Source organism: Penicillium taxi (genome assembly GCF_028828555.1).
Source record: "Penicillium taxi strain IBT 34144 chromosome Unknown utg000006l_segment0_segment0, whole genome shotgun sequence".
Lineage (NCBI taxonomy): Eukaryota > Fungi > Ascomycota > Eurotiomycetes > Eurotiales > Aspergillaceae > Penicillium > Penicillium taxi.
Genome location: NW_026643208.1, coordinates 2456932 through 2476075, shown reverse-complemented (window position 1 = coordinate 2476075; position 19144 = coordinate 2456932). Strand labels below are relative to the sequence as shown.

Sequence of the window (19144 nt, the reverse complement as noted above, 5' to 3'; positions counted from 1 at the left end):
CAATATGAATTCACTTACCAATAAAAGTTCCATTTCACACGAGTTGAACGAATTAGACAATCCAAAAGTCCCAGGATCTCCTGCAAAGTCATCTGAAAACATTATCAAGGTTCCGTGGTATCGGGGTTGGTCAGTTCGCAAAATGATTATAGTTACTTTCGTATCAGTGATCACTTTGGCTGGTATCATCACCGCAGCAGTGGTTAGCGCTCAGGATGTCAAAGGAAATCGATACCCAGACTATACTCCGCTAAATTATCACTTGGTCGATACATACCAGGGAACATCATTCTTTGATCGTTTCAACTACTTTTCTGGCGAAGATCCCACCTATGGATTTGTCGTGTAAGTTCCCCGACTACTTCTCCTCTACTTTTACTCGATATGAAACCTCCAGTGTTTTCCCACACGAAGTATGATATGTCGATTTACCCAGCCAAATATTACTGGCAGGATTAATCTTTGTGGCGAGCTCAAAGCCCACATCATGATGATAATGTAGAACCAACAGGATACTGACTGCTCGCAGATATGTTAACAAAGAGACTGCACTTGGCTTGAATCTCACTCACGCTACCAATACCTCCGCTATTCTTCGTGTGGATTCAACTGCAGTGGTTGTAGGTGGCCGTAATTCTGTCCGAATTGAATCTAAATCCACCTATGACACCGGACTCTTCGTCTTTGATATCATCCACACACCTTATGGCTGTGGTACATGGCCGGCACTTTGGCTAACAGATACGGATAACTGGCCGAATAACGGAGAGATAGATATCCTGGAATCTCATAATGAAGCATTAGACGGTAACATGGTCACCCTCCACACAACAGAGGGCTGCACCATGAATGTTCAGCGAAGGCATACTGGAGGCGTTATCTCTGATAATTGTCAGACTAATGATAGCGATTCTGGCTGTGCTGTTCAAGGAGATGAACGTACATATGGCCAGAAGATGAATGAGAACAGGGGTGGAGTAAGTTCCAAAAAGTTCCTACCTCAGCTGCATCCAGGGTCTGTACCAAGTAATTGTACAGACCTAGCGTCAATCTCTCCGTAAAAAAATTGAGAAATTTTGGATTATCTAACTTATCAACCACAGGTTTATGCACTTGAGCTTCGAGACGCAGGAATTCGGACCTGGTTCTTCCCTCGAGACTACATCCCCGCCGACATCAACGATAGCACAGCCCCAGATCCATATACATGGGGTATTCCATTTGCAGACTTCCCCAATACGAAATGTGATATTCCAACGTATTTTCACAATCAAACTATTATTGTCAACATCGACCTCTGTGGTGAACTCGCCGCTCAGCCGCAATACTATGATGAGATGTACCATTGTCCGGCAACATGTGAATCTTTTGTGGCCAACAGCCCATCAAGCTTTGAGGAAGCATATTGGGAATTTGCGTCTTTCAAGGTCTATCAGGCTGCATAAGGCCATCTATGAGACCTCGAGAGTTTATACTATCTGTTTCCGAGATTATTTACATGTTGAATTCTTACTGAAGTTGATTTTCATGTTACATCAAATGGCTTTGATCGCTTGAGTACCTACTCTTTACAATGATATTCAATAACTCAATATTATAACGGTATGCTATATAACCATAACTTTACAAATTTAGTCTTTATTAAAGTTCAAATTTTTGAAGAATCTAATATCAAGCAAGAGAAAGTGGAATGGGAAATATAGAGTATGATTCAATGTAAACGTTCATTGATTATCTATTCTTCTTCATATTGAACCTTTTTGGAAAAGGAAGCCCTGAAAAGTGCACTGAAGCATCTGAATCTCATGCGAGAACGTTTGCCTAGCCAGAGGGAAAAATTAACACCAAGGTCTCAAGGGCTTCTTTACATACTTTGTTCAAAGTCCTAGTAAAGAATGCACTACTCACAGTTTATGTAATTTAAAAAAAGCCTTTACATGGCCCTGGGTATGAAATAATTTGAAACCAGTGTGTTGGTGTGGAGCAACAGTCCTTGAAGTGATCCTCTAGAATTTGAAGGTCGTAGGTATATACCGTTGAGAGGGATGTGGTCTATTGTACCAAAATTCAAATTTTTGCGACTGGAGATGCCTGGGTTTTCCCGACAATCACACCATTGAACGACAGCCCTGGCTTGATTCGACTGCCTAAGTACGCAGATGCATGGGAATTTCCAAGATTTATATAGGACTTCCAAATGCTTACTTTATGTAGACTTCCTTAATTAGTGAGCAATTTCGAATTTCTTCTTCCTTAACACAATCAAAGAAAACATGAAATCCATCTTTTAAATGAGAATACCTTCAAATACTCAAATACCACCAAGTCCAATCATACCCATATGTTCCAAGAGTATACGTCGATGATCTATTCTGAGATGAAATCCCAGCCCATGTAATGACGACAAAAATGCTCATTACAAGTAATATGGAAGCAGAATAGCAGATACAGGTTGGTTCTTCTTTGGATCTACCTGTGGTATTATTTCCATGGCGCAGCCGTGTGTTGGTGCTAGGAGTCAACACAGGCTGTGGAAGTTGAGATCCAAGATCACCTATATTTTATCAGGCTCGGTATTGAGATAGATGTGGTATAAGGACTCTTCTTACCAGTTGAGGATGAAGGTTGAGTTTCGTAAGTAGGAAGGGTGTGATCCCCGGAGTAAGAAGTGGAGGGACTAGTAATATCATCGAGAGCATATGAATTGATATGGTCATGCATCTTGCGTGTCTGTGATGGCCGATTTGAAAAAAATAATGAGATTCAGGGTGTATAGATTTGAGGAGGAATAGAGAAAACTCATCGATTATAATATCTCTTCTGAGTTCTGTGGCGCCATGGCTATACATCGCGATACTACACCTAACTAAGCAATAAGATGGATGAATGACCTCATTTCGAACTTTTATGTCCCATGTCAGGAAAGGTAATAATGTGTACATCTCGTTCCATACATTGCCAGGCCTGAGATTCTCACGAGCTTCATTATTTTGCATGATATTAATTGTACTGAAGCTTTTCTAATATTTATATAAAGACATTGAAACTGACTTCCAAAATATAAGTAGTGAATATCATTCCATAAACCTTGGAACGCAACTCTATCAACTGTTCTAGGGTGGTTGGCCACGAGTCAGAGAGACGATATCGATATCTGCAAGTCATTCAAGACAAAATGTAGTAAAATACTCCATAAGCTGTATTTATCTACTATATCAGTTGAAATGTTCCGAGAAACGATCGAACTTTTGGAAGATAGAATTCGAATCATTGATTTCTCATTTGAACCTTGGAATGTTGACGGGGGAAATTTCATCCTGCTCGATTTCTCCAAGAAGGCACCACCATTGTCATTGGCAAAACCGTCAATTCCAGCGTTAAAGCGTTCACAGTCAACGATCTACCTTAAGTGGGCTTTAGAGAAGTTGGCCGTTTCCAAGACTCCTGAAGCGAGTGACCAGGAAACTCAGTCCCCAAGCTCGGTTTCGGTTGTTCACGATCCTACCATTTGCCCTATCCCCCAGAGTGACATCATATAGAGGGTACCTCTCAATTTCTCAGGGGAGTGTCATGAAGATGCGGCCCTCTACATCTCCCTCTGCAAGATGAGGTGGATGGGGACTCAATATTCGGAAGCTGACCGAGCTGAAGCTACGGCAGCGACATTACTAGTTGGCCTTAAAGGCCAAGGACGTCTATTTGCCGACGTGCAAAGCGAAGAAGACCGTATAAACATCGCAGTGATGAGTGCAAAGTTGATTGCGAGATTTCATCGGGAGGATCGAACCCTCCATACTTTAGAAATTTGTAGCCAAGTGGCTGAGATCAAGCAGAACATAGATGAGACGATGGATTTCTACAAGTAGAAGCAATCGTAAAGGGATCAACCCGGGCTGTTACCAATGCTCCATTAGTTGTGGCTCAGCGCATGAGAGTGCAGAGGATCGGTTGGTAGCTGCGCTGGGTAGAGTCTGGGACATGCGGGCTGGACAAGCATCTACTTCCGAGTCATTGCAGCCCCGTGTTCAGCAGATGCAGTCTCAACCTAGTTATCCGTATAAAATTGACGCCCAGCGGGATACCAGGGGCATTACCCGCCACCGCAACAGTCAGTGGGGGCCCGACCCTAATGGAGCGATCTGTTGGACCTGCGGAAAGGGGGGACATACTTCTCGAGAATATGGCAATAAGCCACTTCCCCTATAATACCAGCGCCGAAATACCGGGATGTTATTAAGATTTCAACCTCCACGACAAAGAAATCATCCAAATGTGCCCCGTAAGTGCCCTACTAAGAATTAATTACCATGTATTTTTCAATGATTTAATTGGCTGCTCCCTTATGGTTTGACAAGTATATGAGTCATTCTCCAACTATCAACCAATGAAATTGTTCGATCGAGGATGTCCGTAATAGTGGCCTAAGAACATCAAATCACTCGATATCCCTGACAATATCTGGGAACTAGCCTCTAGGACACATTGAACTGACCTTTAAGGAATGGCAGAGACAACGGAAAATGATGTAGTCGGCGATCTGATCGCGCAAGAACTATCGCATACTCCTTTTGCGTGTTCATCCCTTCGCCGTTTATTTGGTGGCACTGCAAACTTTGTATATGAAGGCATACTTGCTTCAACAGAAGAGTCTGTCCTCATCAAGCATACAACGAACTATTTGGCTTCCAGCCCAGACTCAGGCTTCAATATTGATCCTGTGCGATCCGTAAGTTCTAGTTCTAAATAGGCGGGAAAGGATCTTCGTTTGGGCTAATTTCCAAGGCAGATCTATGAGGAATATATTCTTCGAGTACTAGATGGTCTAGCACCATACTCACATGACAATCTGATGGTCAAAACTCCCCGGGTTCTTTACTTCAATGTAAAGACAGATACACAAGTTCTCGAATATCTTCCAAACTCAGTGGATCTGAAGTCATTCCTGCTCTCTGAAGAGTTCCAAGGAGTGTCGAAGCCACTAGCACAATCTCTTGGTCGTGCGCTTGGATCCTGGCTACGCCATTTCCACAATTGGGTGCGCGAAAAGCAGCAGGCGGAGTCCAGAGAGATGCTCGCCAAGAACGATTCCATGAAACAGTTGAAGTTCTCCGTAAACTATGATACTTTGATCAACACGATTGATAATTTCCCGGAGATTTTGGAAAACAGCCGTGATGTTTTTGAAAAGGTTCGCGGTCTTGCGGCAGCTGAGTTGAAAAAACAGCCCCATGATGAAGGATATGGAGTGATCCACGGAGATTTCTGGACCGGCAAGTATGTTTTTCTACCGCAAAAGCTAACAATGATTGTCAATACTTACTTACACTCTCACCAGTGTACTTATTCCAAAAGCTTTCCTTGGACAATCCGAAGTCACCATGTTTGTTGTTGATTGGGAGATGTCACAGATTTCCAACAGAGGATTGGATCTCGGCCAAATGATTGCTGAAGTTTTGCAGACGAAGCTCTTCAAACAGGTGGAAGGTAGCATATGGGTAATCGATGGATTTTTGCAGGGGTACGGGCATTTGACCGACGATATGGCCTTCCGAACTGTAATACACGCTGGAGTGCATCTTATCTGTTGGGGAAGCAGAGTGACTGGATGGGGAAGCCAACAGCAAATTGAAGAAGTCGTTCAAGTGGGAAAAGACTTTATCGAACAGGGTTGGATGCGAAATAAAGCATGGTTCGAAGGGGGAAGCTTAGAATTTCTGTTCAAGAGATGAATTGTGATATGTGATTCAGGATTCAGCTTTGCATTGAGTTTATCTACCTAGCTGAAGTGAAAGCTACTTTAAGTCTTGTTTCTATTCAGAAGGAAGGGGAAATACATTCGTTTGAACTCTCGGTTTATTTCAATAATGTTGCAAAATTACACAACTGTCGAGCAGTGAGTACTTGACCAATAACAATATCAAATTTCTCTTCTCCATCTCCATCAACCAACTCCCTCTCAACTCCTCCAATTTCTGTCTCTCATTCGTTTTGCTCTTCACAATTCCAGCGTTATGCTGAATTCTTGCTGAATTTTCACTTTCATCTCCAGCTCAGCGATTATCAAACAGAGCTTGCTTGTGATTACACACGCACGAGCTCTCTTCTCTTCTCCTGTTTTCTCTCGCCTTACTTTCAATACAAGCTGTGGAGATAAGCCGAGAGTTATTACGAGGTTTATCATCATTTGGGATACTGTAGGTCCCAACATTCACGCTTTCATCTCGACATTCTTTTGAAGAGATTAAATGTTAATATATCCTTAGACGAGTCGTTCCAACTATGGGATCGGAAGAAATGTACCCACATGAAGTGGCATCGTTGGCCTACACACACAGCATGGCCTACACACACAGCATGGCTACTACCTCCAGTCCTGGTCGCTACCGAATGGCATCATCGCTCTCGTCGCCCTCGTCACAAAATACTCCTCTTTTTGAAATCGATGAATCATTGAATGCACACGTTGAAATGCCATCGTGGTCTGAATGAGTCGAGAATCCTATGTGCAATATCGATCCATTGTTGTGTGCAGAAAGTAGAATTTCTTTGGATACTGTGAACACATTGGTGCGCGTAGAGCCTATAGGACTATTGCTGGAATCAGAAAATGAAACGTTACTGGCGGAAGGACGAATTGCGGCTTTTGTTACCAGCCCCGATTGTTCTGTGAGCGAGGCGAGGCCGCGTATGCTCGCCCAGTCAGGGACACGAAATCAAGGACAGTCTTCAAGACCCCCACTGGCTCCTACCACGGACAGAGCCACAGGAGCTCACCAGAGAAGGACGAGTGCGCACCAGTAACCCCAGTGCCAGCAATCTGGAACAGTGATGTAACAGTGAAATGACTGAGGGGATTAGATCTTGCACGATTTATCGTTCCCTTTTATTATTTTTACTGGCTGTGATAATTATCTATTAGACAAGCCCTCTCCAGTGAAACTTCAAAAAACAGTCTCGCTTCGTCGGCCTCTCGAATCATAGAAGCGAACGGCTGTAGCTTATACCACCACATCTGATTTGGCATTAGACGTAGTCGTAAGGCCTTTTGGGTAACAACCCCATGATCATGATCAGAAACATGAAAAAACCGCTTAATTTGTTGAAAACGCTTTAATTCCATATATCTCGGAGGTAATTGGTTTGGCGATATCTTTGACCAATACATCTCTGCTTATGGAGCTTGACAGATACTCATACATATCCAAATCGGAATAAATATCTTAATTCCGTAGGGCGTAATATCAGAACAATGCCTACCCTAAGAGCTAACACCCTTTAGATCTACGTATGTATTAGTATTTAGAGATGATAGGGTAAAGCGTCGGTAAAGAATAGAGAGAAGAAACCGAAAAAAGTCTGTTGCGATAGTAGTCTGAGAAACAAGGCTATCAACGCATGAGAGCCACAGCTCGGAGGACTAGGCTGAACTATCGGAATAAACGGCATCCTATACGGACTACATCACATTACAAGCGGCACCCTTTAACAGAGTGCATTGCATAGTAAAGGTATCCTTACACGGAGTGCATTTACAAACGGTGATGCCGTCTCTTCTGTCTTAGACCTTACAACTATCCCATACTGACTATTCGTAGGAACCACAGTGTTACCGACAAACGGTGAGTGGGGATGTCAAATAGGAATTTGACCGTCCAACCGTCATTGGTTGACGAAACTGGATTCTCTATTTAGGGAGGAAAAACCGCTTAAATACTGTCAAATAGACTGTGACTGGCTGGCCAATCATTCAAATGCCACAAATAAATGAAACTGAATTTTCTAACTAGGGCGTAATCTGGCTTAAATACACACCTAAAAGTGGGTCACAAACCACTTCCTTTGACAAATACACACATTGTGGATCCTGCAAACAGTACCCCTTATCCCTCCTTTGACAGGGGATTAGTAAGTCTCTTCACACTTCGTGCTTCACTTTATACATTATACTTTATTTGTTCGCTTTTACGGTAGTAAATATCGGAAGCGACACTCCCACTTCAACTCTCTTTTACTGCAGTAAATATCTCAGTCTACAGCGATTAGCACTGCAGTTGCGACACCTTCGCTAGTTATAACAACAGAGTCTTAATTTGGTGTCCACTTAATTTGATATCAGGAGAAGAAGCTCTAGAGGCATTTCAAGGGGCTCAAAAAACACATTCTCAGGAAGTGCGAAGGGCTAATACTAATCTTGAATGCAGAACTAGTGATGCCGACAAACTGTCTTTATTAAGCTTGAAGAGAAGAGAGAGAGACTAGCTATGGACATGTGGCAATATAAGGGATGCGGGTGCGGGTGGCACGTGACGAGCATGAGTGGCACAGGCATGAATGCTAAAGCAGGCACCAGCCTGTTACAGGAAGCATATCAGCCAGTAATTGAGGTTCTTCTATAGGCGATAGTTTAGGCGACAGTTTAGGTGATAGGGTAAGAGATCCAGCTACAGATGAGCTAAGGTTTCTGTTGTCCATATTCATCATGAAAATACTGGAAAACGCGTCCAAAAACACATAAACAGAGAGTGGAGAAGCGTGGTAAATCGACCCATTAAATAACTATGCGTGTTCTTTATTATAAAATAGCTTAGTAATATACGGTAGCCAACTATAGCTTCAAGTTTTGCCAAGGCGCTAATAGTTACCAGTCAAAGGGACAGTCACAGTTTGATCGTAGTTACGCCTCAAACTTATTAGGCAAATCACAAATATCGGCAAAATGTAGTTAGATAATGTTGATAATTACGGAGTACTTCACCTGAAAAATTGGAACCAAGAAGAGGATGAAAAGTGCATAAGAAATCCAGGTGAACCCAAGCAACCTCCTGGGTAGAACATGCAGCCGAAGATCTGCGATTTAGTACGCTAGACTCGAGATTTTTGAGATGCGGATCGAGGTGTGGAGACATCTCCGAGATCAACTTCCCGAGATCCGGCTTAAGTGTCGGCCGCTTTTGCCGCATTATCTTTGCATTATCTTTGGTCCATATCAAGAATCATACGATTCCTGTTAAGGTTGAATTTGCAAACCACACATTGAACTCTATTACTGTTTCCGAGGAGTATCTGTAGACCTCAAATAAAAAGCAACAATGGACTTTATTGAATCAGCGCATTGGCCAGAGGTCAGTGCGCTCGATTCTTAAAGCGTTTTTTAGTCAAAGCACATAGGAGCATGAAATCTGTGGATAACTCCACAACCTTTACTGTATTGAGATATTTCTCCCGAGTGACAGATGAATCTAAATACGGCTCTCCGCGGTGTTCCGGATTTCCAACTTCTATCATCAACAACCATGTAGCCCAAAGATCGCCATCATTATCTCGTATTCCCAGTCCCCTTGATGATTAAGGCTGACAGAGGTAACTTGTGTTGACAACTGGGCAACAAACTGGAATATATATACGAACTTGATATGATTACAAATTGGTATCTAGGTACCATTGATATGTCAAAGTAAAGTCAAACCTTGGAATAGAATTTAAATTCTGCACAGCATGATTTCCTGAAATATAAACCAAACTATAAACTGCAATAGTACAGAGAGAGAGGCGCTCAGGTTCCAAGGTTGACCATCGCTTGTTGAGCCTGCGAAAACTAACCTGATTTCTTAATGATCCTTTGATATCATCCATAGAAATTGATTTCTGGAAGATTTGCAGGATGATGAGCATCGGTTATAGGAATGATCAGCTTTTAAACTATTTTCGTCTGACCTTGTAGCCCAGGCAAGGACGTGAGACGGAAAAGGTGTCTTGACGAATTCCGTTAAGCCGCCATCTCTATTTAATCCACACCAGCTGCTCCACCACTGCTGCTCCACCACTGTTTCTTTTCGCCTTCTATCGCCCATTTTTGTCCAGTAATACGCATTTTTCATACCCCGCGTGCGTCTGATGAGGGTCTGGGCTCTCTAGTAAGATCCAATCATCTCTGCATAGACCACAACTCCGAATAAAATTCTTATGTAAACCAAGATTATTGGCGAGGCCATTATACTAGCGTTAATGTCCCAAAATTAATGACCCACCATTATTTGGGCTATTGATGGCAATTTAAGTCTTTTATGCCGCTTTCAAAAATGAGATCTTCGTACAAAACCGCGGATTATAATACTCTTATATATCCAAGGTCGCACATGTCTGGGTGTCCAGTCACTCTTTTGTCATTATTCATATTCACGCTCTTTTATTATGGGTTTACATGATTTATACCCTGCCTATGGAGGGCGTGGCCCAGGCGATCTGAAGATCGGACTCTCTCTGGGCGCCATTGCTACTATTTTCATGATCATGCGCGTCTATGTTCGGCTTCGATTGAACAAATTCGGAACTACAGCTCTGATTTGGTCCCTTGTTGCCTGGGTGGGAAGAATTTCTTCTACAATAATCAACCACATACTGACTTGAGTCATAGACATTTACTTCCGTCACACAATCCATGAGTATACTTTCTATTCTCTATGGACAGGGCCAGCATATCGACATTGTCTCCAAGACAGGAAATCTGGAAAAATATTTAGTCTTCACATGGGTCACCGTCTTCCTGTTTAGCATCGCAATTCCCATTGGAAAAGTGGCTGTGTGCGCATTTCTGCTTGAGATGAACGGACCAGGCAGTACGTCACCATACCTCCACCTTACTTTGACGTAGCCGTTTTTCTAATTGGCCATCTTTTAGATCCTAAGACTCGACTCAGTCTTTATATTGTTGGTGGAGTGAATGTACTCTTCGCTATCCCGCAGCTAGTGATCATTTGGACTCAATGTTCACCCGTCAACGCGCTATGGGATCCCAATAGACAAGAACTATGCCACACTTCAAGGGCTGCGTGGTATACCGCTTTCCTTGGTGCTATCGCGGCTATATCAGATTTATACCTCGCTATCATTCCAGCTGCGATGCTCGGCCCACTCCAAATTGATATCAGATTGAAGTTGGGTTTGAGCTTCCTGATGGGATGTGGTGTTTTCGCTGCTGCTTCTGCAATCGTCCGGTCTTGGGCTTGTCAGTTCATCTTGGTCGAAGATTCTACATGTTAGTGACCCATAATTCTAAACGCTATAATTTACTAACACGATTGAAGATGGTACCGGTCTTTTGTTCCGTTGGGGTGAGATTGAAGAATGGGTTGTTCTCATTTGCATGTCTATCCCACCAGTTTGGCCATTATTACGTCCCATTACAAGCAAGTTTATCGCATCCAGCAACGGAAAGTCAAGCCAGGGCCCTTATACCAGCAAGGGCTATAATCAGTTTGCCTCAACTGGAAGAGACCTTACTTCGACCGTGGAAGCTCCCATTGTCACAACTACTATTTCTATTTCATCCAACAAGAATGGTGGAACAACAGGAACGGAGCGCGTGGAAACATCATCTTCAGACTCCATTATCAGATACGACGAGGAGCGGCCCCATAATGTCTTAAATACTAGCGGTGACCCCGAGGGCTGGGTTGAAATGACTGGCTATAATAAACATACTCAGTAAACAGTTACTCAAATGGGTAAACAATTATTTTTCCCTTTTGTCAGATAAATATATAACTGTTGATTATATAGATATTATCTCATGAGAACCTGATTGACTTATAAGCCCGGGCTGCCCACATGTTCACTTAGCACTGCTGGAAGTCGCTGTCAGAAAAGTGAGGTTCTAACGGTGCAAATGCAATTATATATCCTTGTTGAATACTAAGTGTGTCGACACGGAGTTGTAAGAGGTGTGTATTCAAGTCTCTCTTCTAACTGAACTGAATGAATTCCACTGCCCCACTTCTGGAAACTTCGGGAAAACATAACATGCGTGTTGAAACTCATGATGAACTCGTACCACCAACCTAATGATACCAACCATTGATGAAATCGTGATAATCCCTACCTGATCCTTCATACCGAGGGCTCTGATGGTGGATCTATCAGTAAAGTAGACTCGAAAAACCTAACATGCGTTTATTTCAAACAACACAAAACCCTTCGGACTATCACTACAGAAAATATCTACAACCCCAATGAAACAGAAAAAAAAGGAGGATAGGAGATCTGATGGATAAAACAAAATGAAATTTTACTACGGCAAATATTGGGAAGATCTAACTATCAACGAAGTAAAGTAAGCAATAGAGTAAAAGAACTGAGCAAACGTTGTCAATAGAGGGTGGTGGAATAATGTTCATTGGTACTGGGTCTATCCTAAAGATTCTTGACTCCGTCAATTATGGCAGCCAGAAGTTCAGCTTAGCCGGACCACGAGGCTCATCTCCAATATCGGCGGCTATTATCATTCCCGCCTCGCAATTTCGGACCGGATCACTAGAATCTTCAAAAGTGCTACTTGCGATAAGATCTCCTGGGATCTCAGATCCAGACACACAGCGAGCAAGCGTTTTCAAGGTCGATCGGTTCAGGTAATCGCCCTCCGAGGGCCAAAACTTCCTAACCTCAACCTTAAGAGCTTCCAGCATTTCGGCAAGTTGACGACGCGTCTCTTCATCGAGGTTCTTGGCGAGGTCGTCCCAACTCTTTCTTTTCATCCAGAGATAGGAGATTATAAAGCGGAGGTAGAGATAGCGACGGCGGGGCCGGTTGAGACCAAGGAATCGAAGCTCTTTACCGTCCAGATCCTAAAAAATTGTTGGCTCAAATCTGGACAAAATTCAGTCTATCAAGGCAATTCACCTGCAACAATATGTCTCTAGCCTTGTCACCTCCTCCTAGCACGATGTTACGTCTCTTTTCCGGGTTCATCATGACACATCTCCATGATGTGGGTAAAGTTGTCTCTCCTGCCATTGGAATTATTGCAAGATCTCCTGAGTCATGGAGTATCTCTACATTAGCTTGAAGGCAAAGACTGTTTTAAGGTATTATCGTTACAGCATCCTGGTCGCCAAAACGATGGCCAAGCTCGGCCCGAGACATGGCCTTTGGAACGATGTGAGCTGCTTTAATCATTTTTGGCTCAAAGAAATCGCCAAGCACATTGCAAAAGGAAAGGGCAGGGTACTTCTTGCGAACTTCGTAGTACTCTTCAACTTCCTCCTTGAAGTTCTGTTTGTCTTTCTTGCTCCACACGGCACGTTGGCGGCCTGACGATGCCATTATACGCGACATAATGGTATCTTTGTATACTCGTTCGAGAAGGCTTTGATCAGGTGGTTCAGATAGTCTTGGTTGTTTCTTGGGGATAGCAGCTTCAGCTAGATCGTCTGCCAGGAGACCGTTTTGTCGCTTGAGGACTCTCAGAGTTGACGATGATGTTCTCATTTTAGTCGTGTAAGGAGCGATCTGATTCCAGTATGCAGCATCATCTAACCCAGATTCATCCAGGATGGTCTTATACGAGGCGATGTAATCCACCTCTGTCTGTAGCTCTGTGATCTTTTAGCAAGAAAATCAGATGCCGACGACTCGACCGATCCCCTGGAGATCTGGGACGTCAGTGAAGCAGTACTGTGGGCCTGACCCTCGTGGATGGTGAAATTTTCTGGTGACATTAAGAATGAGTAATCCATACTCTCGGTAACTCTGTCTTTCTCCATGACTTGAAGCAAATAGTATTGATTTTAAAGAAACAGAGAAGTGGAAGTCACCCATTATTGTTATTTAGATTCTGTTTTAGGTTTAGTCTTATATTAGTCAGCAATATAATGCTGGATTTCGTCCGTGACACTAACCGAACAAAGCGGGTTGCTGGTATCTACTACATCCCAGCAAATTTTATGGCTCATACAAGGTTCATATTTCCGGGAGCTCTAGGTTAAAGTAGAATATATGCAATTCCAATTTTAAACGAACCCATATAGTAGAAGTCGAGTTATGGCCGATCGAAATATCTTGCAACTTTTTGGTGGGGACGGCAGATAAAATGTCAGTACACGACCAGTGGTATTGCTTGTATGAGATTTCTATAGTTAAAATCAAAGGGTCTGACCGAATAACTGTAATTTACTGTACTGCGAAAGCCAGATCAATAACGTGCAAGTCATCATCAACCTTTACGAGAGGGGAAACATCAATGTGAACGACTCCATATATATCGTGGACGGCCGTGTTGTAGCCACGACCGAGGAATGTTATGCCACTAAGAAGCCGGCATTCTATGAGCTGGGCAATAAAGAGACAGCCTATCAGTATGCTCAAAAGGCATAGTATCAACTTAGTCAGTTCGGTATCATGCACGAGGTATGCTCTTTTTCTCGGTTGCACTCTATTAGCGGGCTTTTAACACATTTAGATCAGAGCTTGCATCCGTATTCCAACTAATAATGGAGGCGATGGCGCCTACCTTCACATCAAAGTACTTAGTACCAAATGACTCGGGTAGTAACCATCGAACATGTTTTTAACATGAAGCGGCAGTACTTGCTGCCAGATTACAATTATAAACTCCCGTCATGGATCAGGATACCATTACTTTGGCCAATGGCTGCCAAGAGGTTCTCTTCAGTTATGACATGGAAATACAACTGGAAGATTTCAATTTGGCTGCGTTTGGACCTTGGTTTACCGAACGAGTAATACAGCGAAATGTGAACTCCTGGGATATGGACCGCAGTAATATACGCCAACAGTTTTTGATGGGTATGGGACCGAAGAACCCCAAGCTAAGTGTGGCCACCACTAAGGGTGGCATGTCTTTGGGTCTCGCTACATAGTCCTTTGGAGGTTATGATAACGTTTAATTCACACTATCATAATCATAATCATAATATCAATTCTGTACTATGCTAAAGCAGTTCGTCAATTTCAGTCATTTTCCACTAAAGCACTGCCTCTCGAGAGATGGCTATGCACTTTTCAATTCGTGCATATTTACATATTTCTTGGCATTGACTGACTGGTTACGTTATGGTAAGGACTCGACTTGTCAAATCCGTTCTTGCCCCTTAATTGCTTCTTTGAAACCAGAAACCCACCTCGTTCTTTCCCATCTCCACCGCTGCTCTCTCTCTCCCTCTCCCGGCTTATTCTCGTCACCTCGTATAAAGCATATATGAACGGCCCCAGGGAATTGCTGGTTGTCAAATACAGCGTCTAAGAAGCATGCGACTTGAGCATGGAAAGAACGGTACGTAAAGCTACCTACCTTCTCCAAATCAACTGCCAAATTTCAAATTTTCTACAAAGGGCGGACCAAAATATCAGGGTAGAATGTATCCACTATTAACCCTAGAAACCAGGGGTCAGAAGAATAGCCTAGTAAATTTCAAGGTTGTAATTCGATAAATGCCGCTCCGCCACTACTGAGACTGAGACCCCAAGTGGCATGTCATCAACTAATCAAGTAATGGAAATTGTAGATCTCGTTTCAATTACGAGGTCTGTTCGAATTCGGATTCAACCTATTCCATTAAAGAGGCAGAATGAAATTAATATCATTCAATATGCCATAGATAAAAAGAATTTATACTGCGTAAAAGAGCTGTGAAATTTTAGATATTTCAACTAGATGTGCTTTGCAGAGCGAATAAGTTTACAAAGACTAGAGTTCATATACATGAACAGCAACTGTGGCCGAGCGGTTAAGGCGTTAGACTCAAGTGTAAAGCTTCTCCTGGTTAACCAGTAGTGTATTCTAATATCGAAAGATGCGAGGGTTCGAATCCCTCCGGTTGCATTTTTTTTCGTGGAAAAAAAGGAGGCTTTCAGAGTGGGGTAATGAAATACACACTAACCGCTTTGGGCGGATGTACTAAAAAGTTAGGCAGAATCCATGATTCTATTTCAACATGCACTGCTATCATCAGACTTGTACAAAATTCACTTACAAATATAAAAATGCAAGTGACTTCTGGAGCAGGTGGAACCTTCCAAGTCTTTCAAGGTTCAGTCATTATTTCTTTTTTTTTTGTTCCACCAAAATCATTAAGAAAACAGGTATTTATTATATTTATTTAAATCGTCACCATATTGGGGCTTTTTCAATAGTACCTAATTAGACAGCTTGTGGAATTCAAATGTAAGGAATCTTGACCGGGGAAGACTTTAAACATGCCAGCCCGCCGGAGAGGTTACAGGTTCACCTTCTCAAAAATGTCAAAGCTGCAATACACAGCGCATCCATACCAGTTTTTAAAGTTGGTTGGATGACAGGTGCAAATAGAGCGGAGTGATTCCCAGGGATCTCCTCCATACGGTCATTCTTCTCCGCCTGGTCCCAAAGCTCTGGATCCACTCCACCGATAAACCAAAATGAATAAGGAATACCCTGGGAAGTGCCCAGCGTAGAGAAGTCCTCGCTGACGTTGGTCCTTGGTGTATCGGCATCGAAATCTGAGAAATGATCTCCGAAAGACGCGGAAAGTTGTAATGCTGAATGGCGATCATTATCAGTTGGCGGAAACCGTCTTGTCTGTGTGATCAATGGTGGCTTTGGCGAGCCACTAGCTTGGCACTCAGCCTCAACAATGCGTTGGATGGCAGACAGGATCTTCGAACGTGTCTCTAGTTTGACTGATCGGAAATCAACCCCAATCTCGGCTTTGTCCGCGATAACATTCTCTGTCTGTCCTGCCTGGAGGCTTCCAACAGTCAAGACAGCAAGATCACTCGGGTCAATCTCTCTGCTCACAATACTTTGAAGTCGCAGGACTACGTGTGCAGCAAGGAGTACAGGGTCAACCGTCTGATGTGGCATTGACCCATGGCCACCGCGACCGTAGAGAGTGATTTTTAAGCTATCGGCTGCAGCCATAATTGTGCCAGGTCGTGAGCCAACAGTTCCAGCACGCATTCGCATGACATGCTGACCGAAAACATGATCTGGCATCGGAATTTTGGAGTAAAGTCCATCGTCCACCATAGCCTGGGCACCTCCGCCCCTCTCTTCGTTTGGCTGGAAGAGCACGATCAAAGTTCCACTCCATGCATCCTGGATTTTCGCTAGCATTTCTGCGGCCGCAAGAAGACAAGTAATATGCATATCATGACCACAAGCATGCATCACTGGTTTCTCAATACCTTCGGAATCATACATGATCACTGAACTCGCATAGGGGAGGCCAGTATTTTCCTTTACGGGAAGGGCATCAATATCGGCCCGCAGAAGAACTGTTTTCCCCACACCATTCTTGAGAATACCTACGAGTCCATATCCACCTATCTTTGTGTGGATTTCATAGGCTCCAAGCTGTGATAAATGGGAAGCGATTGTTTCAGAAGTGACTTTTTCCTGAAGTGAGAGTTCGGGATGAGCATGGAAATGTCGGTAAAGATCTTCATAAGGTATCAAATCCAAAGCAGCATTGCTCAAGATCTCTGAGAAACTTTTCTTCTCCATTTGGCAAATTTGATGTTTCGCTGGTTGTTGATTCAAAGTTAAAGGTGGTAGAATATTGAGTCATTTTGACCTTCTGAAAGCGGTCAGTACTCAATTGTCCTAGTCTATCTTCTGACACTATTCTTTGCATGGCATTGGTCTCCAAGGTTCATGCTTGGGTGGAGACAAGTGAAATGTCACTATTAGATTCAGTTCGGATTTTTCGAAACCTGGAGCTGCCTCAATTGCTGAATAACTCCATTCCATTCAAAGCCCAGGTGTTTTTCCAGCTGGAATGGTCTACATGTCTGCTTTGTGAAAACAAGATTATATCCGGAGATTTACTACGATATAATACCCCATAACTGAGTGACCCGAAAAAGTTGCTTGGATTACTCTTTCGATTTATCCGCCACTTAATTTTCCATCGCCCAGGTTATTGTAGGTTATGCCAGCCGCTTCTTCAGTGAAAGTATCGTCCTCAATTCAACTCATATGTATGTCGTCCTCAATTCCATGAATTTTGAAATCCCCCACATCAAGCAAAGCAGACGGCACTATGCGCGCCCTTAAAACTTTTAAAATACCTCTCTCCGTGAAATTCTTGTCTGATATTTTCCGAAACCCCTCAACTGTGCATAACTTACATAACAGAATATAAGCCCGCCATCCACACTCAGTTCTCTCTTTGAATAGGCGATTGGCCCGATCGCCGCCTCAGCTACGATTCTTTTTCCATTCTCTCTTGCAGAATAGTGTACCAACGGCAGGCGCTGTGTATGAATTATCTCCATCTCCCTTCATCAAAGACACAAATCCAATCATGTTGCTTTAAGATAATGGAGCCTTGAAATGGAGCCTTGAAATAAAATTCAAAGAGACAAGCATTTGCTAATATCGATTTCTTGTAGTCGCTTTGGGCTTTGTTAGCAATGAAGGCCTTTTCTGGTGTATCTAGATCTGTGTTCCCTCTTCTTGGATGGATTCATCTATATCCCAATCTTGGAAGCTTATGGAAGAAAGCGCCATACGAGAGATTTCCTTACTCTATGTAGCAAATGTGTAGCCATTCAGTGGGAATACTTAATTTGGCTTGTAGAGCGAAAGTACTATTGTCAAATTGGTCATCAAAACCCATACCGAAACAAATATAGACTAAAGAAAATGCTTGTGTGATGGGTCTAGAAGGCAATTGTGCTGAGCTTCATACTGACATCTGGGTAAGTGAAGACCTTGGGAGTAGGAGTATTTCCAGCGCTGAACTATGTGTCAAATCAAGTAGCGATTGGTGGAAGCCAATCAATATCCCTGTAGGCAATCAAAAATGTTGCAGAGAACAAACAGACTATATATCCACCTTGGTCTGAACAAAATACGTTCATATGTAGCATTGTTGACCAGGTGCAAGCATGCTTCGATGTAAGCGAGGTCACCAAGAGATTGTTTCATTCAAAGCATATGGCTGACTTTGCTCTTTTCAGACCGCTATTGTAATTTTCATTGATAATGTTGCAACTCTTGCAGTTGAGAGCTGTCTTTGTCTACTCAGACACAGCTTCACCGTCCGTAGTATGAACATTGTATCCGATGAACAAGTGATACGGCGTATGTAGCAGACCCTGAGGATGTTCAGAGAAAGAGAGTGCGCTTCGAAGAAGAGCTAGCGATGACGTCCTCAATATCTTGACAGCCGACAGCCCATGTGCGAGATACATCATATAGTACTCCACAATTTTTCAATACTGGGTTGGATAACATAGTCAAAAATACGCCGAGATAACAGGTATGGCTGGTATTATGAAATACCACCTAAACTCTCCATTCGGTGCCTAGTCATCTGTTCTGGTCGTGGAACTCGAGGGTATATCTATACTCAATGTTCTAAAA

General features: G+C 43.0%; 10 protein-coding genes across 10 annotated transcripts; 8 read left to right on the top strand and 2 right to left on the bottom strand.

The window, feature by feature from the left end:
- Window positions 1–142: 142 nt before the first annotated feature.
- On the top strand, window positions 143–1445 carry N7495_010015 (glycoside hydrolase family 16 protein; the record flags this gene model as incomplete). The annotated part of the gene is made up of 3 exons (XM_057212666.1): window positions 143–345; window positions 530–1019; window positions 1104–1445. 3 exons carry the CDS (start codon window positions 143–145, stop codon window positions 1443–1445), a joined length of 1035 nt encoding a protein of 344 aa, XP_057059529.1.
- Window positions 1446–3224: 1779 nt separating this feature from the next.
- On the top strand, window positions 3225–3866 carry N7495_010014 (uncharacterized protein; the record flags this gene model as incomplete). The annotated part of the gene is made up of 2 exons (XM_057212665.1): window positions 3225–3525; window positions 3562–3866. 2 exons carry the CDS (start codon window positions 3225–3227, stop codon window positions 3864–3866), a joined length of 606 nt encoding a protein of 201 aa, XP_057059528.1.
- N7495_010013 (uncharacterized protein) lies at window positions 3841–4206 on the top strand (the record flags this gene model as incomplete). The annotated part of the gene is made up of 1 exon (XM_057212664.1): window positions 3841–4206. One exon carries the CDS (start codon window positions 3841–3843, stop codon window positions 4204–4206), a length of 366 nt encoding a protein of 121 aa, XP_057059527.1.
- A 295-nt stretch (window positions 4207–4501) lies between these two features.
- N7495_010012 (uncharacterized protein) lies at window positions 4502–5729 on the top strand (the record flags this gene model as incomplete). Its single annotated transcript, XM_057212663.1, has 3 exons — window positions 4502–4726; window positions 4787–5274; window positions 5336–5729. The coding sequence occupies 3 exons, from the start codon at window positions 4502–4504 to the stop codon at window positions 5727–5729; spliced, it is 1107 nt and encodes a 368-aa protein (XP_057059526.1).
- A 550-nt stretch (window positions 5730–6279) lies between these two features.
- N7495_010011 (uncharacterized protein) lies at window positions 6280–6829 on the top strand (the record flags this gene model as incomplete). Its single annotated transcript, XM_057212662.1, has 2 exons — window positions 6280–6479; window positions 6700–6829. The coding sequence occupies 2 exons, from the start codon at window positions 6280–6282 to the stop codon at window positions 6827–6829; spliced, it is 330 nt and encodes a 109-aa protein (XP_057059525.1).
- A 3362-nt stretch (window positions 6830–10191) lies between these two features.
- Window positions 10192–11488, top strand: N7495_010010 (uncharacterized protein; the record flags this gene model as incomplete). The annotated part of the gene is made up of 4 exons (XM_057212661.1): window positions 10192–10362; window positions 10415–10616; window positions 10679–11035; window positions 11085–11488. 4 exons carry the CDS (start codon window positions 10192–10194, stop codon window positions 11486–11488), a joined length of 1134 nt encoding a protein of 377 aa, XP_057059524.1.
- A 724-nt stretch (window positions 11489–12212) lies between these two features.
- N7495_010009 (uncharacterized protein) lies at window positions 12213–13538 on the bottom strand (the record flags this gene model as incomplete). Its single annotated transcript, XM_057212660.1, has 4 exons — window positions 12213–12620; window positions 12676–12825; window positions 12874–13370; window positions 13451–13538. 4 exons carry the CDS (start codon window positions 13536–13538, stop codon window positions 12213–12215), a joined length of 1143 nt encoding a protein of 380 aa, XP_057059523.1.
- A 326-nt stretch (window positions 13539–13864) lies between these two features.
- N7495_010008 (uncharacterized protein) lies at window positions 13865–14148 on the top strand (the record flags this gene model as incomplete). Its single annotated transcript, XM_057212659.1, has 2 exons — window positions 13865–13893; window positions 13962–14148. 2 exons carry the CDS (start codon window positions 13865–13867, stop codon window positions 14146–14148), a joined length of 216 nt encoding a protein of 71 aa, XP_057059522.1.
- Window positions 14149–14393: 245 nt separating this feature from the next.
- On the top strand, window positions 14394–14654 carry N7495_010007 (uncharacterized protein; the record flags this gene model as incomplete). Its single annotated transcript, XM_057212658.1, has 1 exon — window positions 14394–14654. One exon carries the CDS (start codon window positions 14394–14396, stop codon window positions 14652–14654), a length of 261 nt encoding a protein of 86 aa, XP_057059521.1.
- A 1364-nt stretch (window positions 14655–16018) lies between these two features.
- Window positions 16019–17278, bottom strand: N7495_010006 (M20 family metallopeptidase; the record flags this gene model as incomplete). Its single annotated transcript, XM_057212657.1, has 1 exon — window positions 16019–17278. One exon carries the CDS (start codon window positions 17276–17278, stop codon window positions 16019–16021), a length of 1260 nt encoding a protein of 419 aa, XP_057059520.1.
- Between the last annotated feature and the right edge of the window lie 1866 nt (window positions 17279–19144).